The sequence below is a fragment of the Oncorhynchus nerka genome, linkage group LG1, assembly GCF_034236695.1.
Source record: "Oncorhynchus nerka isolate Pitt River linkage group LG1, Oner_Uvic_2.0, whole genome shotgun sequence".
Lineage (NCBI taxonomy): Eukaryota > Metazoa > Chordata > Actinopteri > Salmoniformes > Salmonidae > Oncorhynchus > Oncorhynchus nerka.
Window position 1 is genome coordinate 56,612,903 of NC_088396.1, and position 8,952 is coordinate 56,621,854.

General features: G+C 49.6%; 1 protein-coding gene across 1 annotated transcript in view; it reads right to left on the reverse strand.

The window, feature by feature from the left end:
- The window catches only part of bmpr2b (bone morphogenetic protein receptor, type II b (serine/threonine kinase)), a gene marked incomplete at its 3' end in the record, with an annotated part of 125,324 nt that extends 117,512 nt beyond the window's left edge, over positions 1-7,812 (reverse strand). Inside the window, exon 1 of the mRNA XM_065019706.1 lies at positions 6,666-7,812. Within this exon, the coding sequence (XP_064875778.1) occupies positions 6,666-6,837 (172 nt within the window). The remainder of the gene's footprint in view (positions 1-6,665) is intronic.
- Positions 7,813-8,952: the final 1,140 nt, after the last annotated feature.

Here is an 8,952-nt window from a genome sequence, read left to right on the forward strand (position 1 = left end):
ACTGTCTGGTAGAGGGCGGTCTGTATAGACTACAGTACTGTCTGGTAGAGTGGCAGTCTGTATAGACTACAGTACTGTCTGGTAGAGGGCGGTCTGTATAGACTACAGTACTGTCTGGTAGAGGGCGGTCTGTATAGACTACAGTACTGTCTGGTAGAAGGCGGTCTGTATAGACTATAGTACTGTCTGGTAGAGTGGCAGTCTGTATAGACTACAGTACTGTCTGATAGAGGGTGGTCTGTATAGACTACAGTACTGTCTGGTAGAGGGCGGTCTGTATAGACTACAGTACTGTCTGGTAGAGGGCGGTCTGTATAGACTACAGTACTGTCTGGTAGAGGGCAGTCTGTATAGACTACAGTACTGTCTGGTAGAGGGCGGTCTGTATAGACTACAGTACTGTCTGGTAGAGGGCGGTCTGTATAGACTACAGTACTGTCTGGTAGAGGGCGGTCTGTATAGACTACAGTACTGTCTGGTAGAGGGCGGTCTGTATAGACTACAGTACTGTCTGGTAGAGGGTGGTCTGTATAGACTACAGTACTGTCTGGTAGAGGGCAGTCTGTATAGACTACAGTACTGTCTGGTAGAGGGCGGTCTGTATAGACTACAGAACTGTCTGGTAGAGGGCAGTCTGTATAGACTACAGTACTGTCTGGTAGAGGGCGGTCTGTATAGACTACAGTACTGTCTGGTAGAGGGCGGTCTGTATAGACTACAGTACTGTCTGGTAGAGGGCGGTCTGTATAGACTACAGTACTGTCTGGTAGAGGGCAGTACTGTCTGTAGATAGTATAGACTACAGTACTGTCTGGTAGAGTGGCAGTCTGTATAGACTACAGTACTGTCTGGTAGACTGCGGTCTGTATAGACTACAGTACTGTCTGGTAGAGTGGCAGTCTGTATAGACTACAGTACTGTCTGGTAGAGGGCGGTCTGTATAGACTACAGAACTGTCTGGTAGAGGGCGGTCTGTATAGACTACAGTACTGTCTGGTAGAGGGCAGTCTGTATAGACTACAGTACTGTCTGGTAGAGGGCGGTCTGTATAGACTACAGTACTGTCTGGTAGAGGGCGGTCTGTATAGACTACAGTACTGTCTGGTAGAGGGCGGTCTGTATAGACTACAGTACTGTCTGGTAGAGGGCAGTCTGTATAGACTACAGTACTGTCTGGTAGAGTGGCGGTCTGTATAGACTACAGTACTGTCTGGTAGAGGGCGGTCTGTATAGACTACAGTACTGTCTGGTAGAGGGCAGTCTGTATAGACTACAGTACTGTCTGGCAGAGTGGCTTAGTGCATACACCAGCATTTCCTCTGAAAATGACATTTAAATGAGTGTGTGAAATGTGTCTGGGAGGCTGGAACAGGGCAGGGCAGTCAGTCTATCACTGGGTGAATGAGTACTGTGGGGGAGGGGGAGATTTTCAGACTGTTCAGTGCCAACCAGCAGAACTAGTCAGAGGGGGTTAGCGTCACCACAAGGGAATGTTTCTCCCTCCCCCTCGACACAGTCCTCCCCTCCCCTCGACACAGTCCTCCCCTCCCCCTCATCCCCACCCCTCCTTCCCCCATAGAGCCAGAGGAGACATTGTTCCGTCTGAAGCTTGCAGCAAGAGAGCGGCACAGTGTCCTGTAAACAGACACACCAGACCCTCCCTTCCCCCTCCTCTCCCTCCTCCCCTCCCCTCCTCCCCTCCTCTCCCCCCCCCTACCCCTTCAGGAGAGCGGCACAGTGTCCTGTAAACAGACACACCAGACCCTCCCTTCCTACGTTCAAACTGCTAATTACACTATCAGCATACAGAGATCATTTTACTGTGTGTTACAGGGACAAGGTCTTATGTTGGATAATATTTTGAAGTCTTCGGAGCAAGTCAGTCTTTACGGTTCACAGTTTTGCTTGTGTGAAACATTTATTGTGGTAGTACATGCTGAGAGCCGTGTGTGTGTGTGTGTGTGTGTGTGTGTGTGTGTGTGTGTGTGAGATACCGGTATTGATGCAGGGACCAGTCTGTGTTTTTACTTTACCTTTCTACAACGATACTTCAGTGTTTGGTTTGTTAAATGTGATGTGCCACTCTGTCGCGTGTAGTAATGTCTGTGTTCATAGTTTTCTCTGTTTGCTACTTGAGTTGTCTCTCTCCTTCTCCTCCTGCATGCTGCCCCGTCACCCCGAGCCCTGCCCAGTCACCCCGAGCCCTGCCCCCCCAATCCCTGCCCCGTCACCCCAATCCCTGCCCCGTCACCCCGAGCCCTGCCCAGTCACCCCGAGCCCTGCCCAGTCACCCCAATCCCTGCCCCGTCACCCCGAGCCCTGCCCCGTCACCCCGAGCCCTGCCCCGTCACCCCAATCCCTGCCCCGTCACCCCGAGCCCTGCCCCGTCACCCCGAGCCCTGCCCAGTCACCCCGAGCCCTGCCCCGTCACCCCAATCCCTGCCCCGTCACCCCAATCCCTGCCCGTCACCCCAATCCCTGCCCCGTCACCCCGAGCCCTGCCCCTCCAATCCCTGCCCAGTCACCCCGAGCCCTGCCCCGTCACCCCGAGCCCTGCCCCGTCACCCCGAGCCCTGCCCCCAATCCCTGCCCCGTCACCCCGAGCCCTGCCACCCCAATCCCTGCCCCGTCACCCCGAGCCCTGCCCCGTCACCCGAGCCCTGCCCCGTCACCCCAATCCCTGCCCCGTCACCCCGAGCCCTGCCCAGTCACCCCGATCCCTGCCCCGTCACCCCCGATCCCTGCCCCGTCACCCCGATCCCTGCCCCCCCGATCCCTGCCCCGTCACCCGAGCCCTGCCCCCAATCCCTGCCCAGTCACCCCGAGCCCTGCCCCATCACCCCGATCCCTGCCCCATCACCCCAATCCCTGCCCCGTCACCCCGAGCCCTGCCCCGTCACCCGAGCCCTGCACCCCCAATCCCTGCCCAGTCACCCCGAGCCCTGCACCATCACCCCGATCCCTGCCCCGTCACCCCAATCCCTGCCCCGTCACCCCGAGCCCTGCCCCGTCACCCCGAACTGACTTATTGAAAAGGTGGCATCCTATGACGGTGCCACGTTGAAAGTTACTGAGCTCTTCAGCAAGGCCATTCTATTGCCAATGTTTGTCTATGGAGATTGCATGGCTGTGTGCTCGATTTTACACACCTTTCAGCAACGGGTGTAGCTGAAATATCCTAATCTACTAATTTGAAGGGGTGTCCACATACTGCTGTATATATCATGTATATAACAGGACCATTATTCTGTATTGTGAATTGATGTGGAATTTTATGATTGTTTCCTATTGTTTTGACAGAAAACCGGCAAAAATGGCAGTTTAAAGCAGTGAGTGAAATTGTACATTACAATGTATGAAGAAACAATACTACAAGTCGTAGCTCCATACTACTTGTCAGACAGAGAACCGATACTGGCCATATCCGAATACCCATACTGGCGTACTAAATAGTACGCGAAAAAATAATGTTTTATAGTTTGTGAAAATTCTAAAATAGTGCTCGGGAATAGTTAATCTAATGTGTGATTGCGTTGACTCTCTCCATTCGTTCATTTATGGAACAGTGCGTCAATTTATCTGATTATCAGTTGTTGTCAAACACGTGAGTCGGGAAAAGACGAGTGAATTCTACAAGAGCAAAAGCCGAAATTAGTATGCAGTTTAGGTATGTAGTACATTAGTACATGTATTCGGACACAGATAACTGTTTTTTGGGGGTGGGAATGGCATGGGGTGTGAGGGGTCTGGGGTGGGAATGGCATGGGGTGTGAGGGGTCTGGGGTGGGAATGGCATGGGGTGTGAGGGGTCTGGGGTCTGGGGTGGGAATGGCATGGGGTGTGAGGGTCTGGGACTGGGGTGGGAATAGCATGGGGTGTGAGGGGTCTGGGGTGGGAATGGCATGGGGTGTGAGGGGTCTGGGGTGGGAATGGCATGGGGTGTGAGGGGTCTGGGGTGGAATGGCATGGGGTGTGAGGGTCTGGGGTTTGGGGTGGGAATGGCATGGGGTGTGAGGGGTCTGGGGTGGGAATGGCATGGGGTGTGAGGGGTCTGGGGTCTGGGGTGGGAATGGCATGGGGTGTGAGGGGTCTGGGATGGGAATGGCATGGGGTGGAGGGGTCTGGGGTGGGAATAGCATGTGGTGTGAGGGGTCTGGGGTGGGAATGGCATGGGGTGTGAGGGGTCTGGGGTCTGGGGTGGGAAATGGCATGGGGTGTGAGGGGTCTGGGGTGGGAATGGCATGGGGTGTGAGGGGTCTGGGGTGGGAATGGCATGGGGTGTGAGGGGTCTGGGGTCTGGGTTGAGGAATAGCATGTGGCGTGAGGGGTCTGGGGTCTGGGTTGAGGAATAGCATGTGGTGTGAGGGGTCTGGGGTCTGGGGTGGGAATGGCATGTGGTGTGAGGGGTCTGGGGTGGGAATGGCATGTGGTGTGAGGGGTCTGGGGTGGGAATGGCATGTGGTGTCAGGGGTCTGGGGTCTGGGGTGGGAATGGCATGGGGTGTGAGGGGTCTGGGGTCTGGGGTGGGAATAGCATGTGGTGTGAGGGGTCTGGGGTCTGGGTTGAGGAATAGCATGTGGTGTGAGGGGTCTGGGTTGAGGAATAGCATGGGGTGTGAGGGGTCTGGGGGTGGGAATAGCATGGGGTGTGGGGGTCTGGGGTCTGGGGTGGGAATGGCATGGGGTGTGAGGGGTCTGGGGTGTGGGGTGGGAATGGCATGGGGTGTGAGGGGTCTGGGGTGGGAATAGCATGGGGTGTGAGGAGTCTGGGGTGGGAATAGCATGGGGTGTGAGGGGTCTGGGGTCTGGGGTGGGAATAGCATGTGGTGTGAGGGGTCTGGGGTCTGGGGTGGGAATGGCATGGGGTGGGAATAGCATGGGGTGTGAGGGTCTGGGGTGGGAATAGCATGGGGTGTGAGGGGTCTGGGTTGAGGAATAGCATGTGGTGTGAGGGGTCTGGGGTCTGGGTTGAGGAATAGCATGTGGTGTGAGGGTCTGGGGTCTGGGTTGAGGAATAGCATGGGGTGTAGCATGGGGGTGGGGTCTGGGTTGAGGAATAGCATGGGGTGTGAGGGTCTGGGTTGAGGAATAGCATGGGGTGTGAGGGGTCTGGGTTGAGGAATAGCATGTGGTTTGAGGGGTCTGGGGTCTGGGTTGAGGAATAGCATGTGGTGTGAGGGGTCTGGGGTCTGGGTTGAGGAATAGCATGGGGTGTGAGGGGTCTGGGTTGAGGAATAGCATGGGGTGTGAGGGGTCTGGGTTGAGGAATAGCATGTGGTGTGAGGGGTCTGGGTTGAGGAATAGCATGTGGTTTGAGGGTCTGGGGTCTGGGTTGAGGAATAGCATGGGGTGTGAGGGGTCTGGGGTCTGGGTTGAGGAATAGCATGTGGTTTGAGGGGTCTGGGGTCTGGGTTGAGGAATAGCATGGGGTGTGAGGGGTCTGGGTTGAGGAATAGCATGGGGTGTGAGGGGTCTGGGGTCTGGGTTGAGGAATAGCATGGGGTGTGAGGGGTCTGAGTTGAGGAATAGCATGGGGTGTGAGGGGTCTGGGGTCTGGGTTGAGGAATAGCATGGGGTGTGAGGGGTCTGGGGTCTGGGTTGAGGAATAGCATGTGGTGTGAGGGGTCTGGGTTGAGGAATAGCATGTGGTGTGAGGGGTCTGGGTTGGCTTTGACTATTGTTTGGGATTCCTCATGTCTTACTCATTGGAAGGAAAAAAAGTTTGGTCCGAATCGGATGTTCGGTACTATATTTATTTAATATTATATGAATGCTATACATTTTTTAAATTGCCAATTTGGATGCAATCAATTATCCTAATTTCTCAGGGGTTCAAAATATGTTATATTTCATCAAAAATAATGTTGCAGGAATGCTTCTCTTCTCTGTTCCTAACAGCAGAAACCGTTTCAAAACAACTTGAGAATGGTGGGTTTCATGGCTTGCTGAAACGACCTGATGGAATGACCCAGCTACAGATGGGCACACCAGATAATATGATATAACCAACATTATACTAGTAGTTACAGGTGTATCTAAACTGTTGCCAGAGATCTTTCAACTGACATGGTATTTGCGATACTGTCTTCGTTCCTCATTTTGTGGAAACAGGAGTCTCATAAAATGTCTGTGTCCAGTTGCGGGGGTCCGTTTGAATTTAGAAAAATGCTCATTTGTTTAAAAAAAATACAAAATGAGACTCCTGTTCCCAAGAATTGAGGATGAAGAGGGTATCACGAATACCAGGTTAAAAATGACCACTATAAATGGTCCAAATTGTTTTGGTTAAATCACATTATCTGTCTGGTGTTACAATCTGTAGCTCGGGAAAGGTCCAGGTAATAGAATAGTCAAAATAAACTGGGTGGTTTGGAGCCCTGAATGCTGATTGGCTGACAGCCGTGGTATATCAGACCATATACCATGGATATGACAAAACATTCATTTTTACTGCTCTAATTACGTTGGTAACCAGTTTAAAATAGCAATAAAGCACCTCGGGGGTTTAAGAGATATGGTTAAGATATATATATATAGATATATATATATATATATATCCATTATCTCAAACCTATTTTCCAATTACATTATATGGAAATGTATTTATGTATACTTATTTCATCGCATTAAGCAAAACATCGCAAGGCCAAGAAAGGTTGAACTTACCAGCGACGGGGCTGAGGAGCAGGATGCCGTACAGCCCCAGTGCCATCCCCGGCGCCAGCCCCGACATTCGGCCCAGGACTGCCATGGCTGGTGGGATTAATTGGGACGGGCGGTTTCTCCAAGAAGTTCTCCTTATTTCACCCCCTTCAATCTGGGAGCTAGACGAGCACATTCGCCCGGACTATCTAATAATCTAACATAGTCCAAATCAAATAGGATGGATGAATAAATGTCTTCTAGGTTTAACAGTTGATATTCATGATTTGTTTTATCTAACCTTGATTGTCCAAACAGTCATTTAGGTCCCAGACAGTTGCAACAACAAACAAATGTGATTAAAAAAAATATGTTAAAAATCACAAGCTAACATCAATATTGAGCTATGAAAATAGCTAACGTTGTCTGTCTACTTTAGGACCCAGCTAGCTATTGTTTTTGATTGCCAAAACGTTTTATTTCGACATCCGAGTCTCCTCTGTACTGGGCTACAGTAACGTTACCTACAGTCAGCCATCAGACGTTAACCTTTCATAACTAACAAGCAAACCAGCATTCACGAAAGAAAGAAAAGATATATATATATATATATATACACTTCAAAACAACTATCTAGCACGCTGTTTATGATAGGATTTTACAAATCCATGAAACGCAGCTAAAGTAACCTTACATTTCCCAAAGGCCAACTAACGTTAGATAACTAGACACAGTCATATGTGTTTTTGTGTGGCTGGTACTGTCATATATGGATTTCTGACATCTGATCGGAGAGATCACCACGAAGATTATACTCATTTAGCTAAACAAAATTGATGACCCAACTTGTTTTAAATATATATTCCGATCAAATCCCTCTGATATCCAACACGCAGACGAGAAAAATCCTCTTCTGCCCAGATGAAAATGTTTCACGTAGCGCAAGACTGACTGGTAGCGGGTCGGTACGCAGAGACTGTGGCGATTAGACTCCCAAAAAAAGGCCTTTTAAAACCGAAGAGGGAAAAAATGGTTGATTTAAAAATGTTGTATTATTCAAAACAGATTTCCAGTAACTATTATATGTAGCTAAAATGTCCATTTAATTGTTCTACGTCCCTTTTAACCATAGCGTTCTGTTATCCGCGCCCAGCCTTCAACTTCGCTTCTGTACAGTCTAGGGCCGAGCTGCTACTGGGCTGGCTCATTCCTACGTTAAGGTGCCTCATCCTTTTGGTGAGGGAAGTATATATATATATATTTTATTTTACTATTCTATCTGATAAAGTAAATGTTTGACTTTCAGAAAAACATATTGGTCATTCTCAGGCACTTCATGTTTTGTTGGTGCATTTTTCAAACTGTTAGGTGCGTAATCTTAAACAGGATGGAAACGTGGGGCCTATATTAGCCATAGCTCTGTGAGTGAGCGAGCATAATGGTGAACAAATCAACAGGATTTTAACTTCTCTATCAAACATATTTTAACATTTTGAAATGTTGTTAATTTTCGCTCTAATTTTACACTAAATGAGAAGTGATATTTGCTGGGACAGAAAAGGCACCCATAATATTGGAATGAACCAGCTGGCTACACGCAGGCAGACAGACCGAGGCCCGCCTTGTTCTCACCGGTCATTATCAACACAACGTCACAGTGAACTGCACTGCGGAGAATTCCGTCTGTCTGCTGGGGGTAAAAGGCGACCCCCAGGTCCGCTAAAAACAACTAGGGTTTTGTTTTCAAATGATTGTTAAATAAACGTTACAACTTTTTTGGGAGGATTTGATATCATTACCGATTATTCCACATTTCATCGGAGTCAAGCCATCTACATATAGAATTTGATGCATATGTTTGATTTATCCAACCTATGGATCACACAGAACGCACTGCAACTACCTCTGCAATGCAATGCTGCAAGGCAAACGTGGCTTTCCATTGGACATTAATTTACTTCTGGTGTACCAAACCACAATTGTATTTTTTTAAATTTGATTTTACCTTTATTTAACTAGGCAAGTCAGTTAAGAACAAATTCTTATTTTCAATGATGACCTAGGAACAGAGCCTTGTTCAGGGGCAGAACGACAGATTTTTACCTTGTCAGTTTAGGGATTCAATCTTGCAACCTTTCGTTACTAGTCCAACGCTCTAACCACTAGGCTACCTGCCTCCTCTAACCACTAGGCTACCTGTCTCCTCTAACCACTAGGCTACGTGCCTCCTCTAACCACTAGGCTACCTGCCCCCTCTAACCACTAGGATACCTGCCTCCTCTAACCACTAGGCTACCTGTCTCCTCTAACC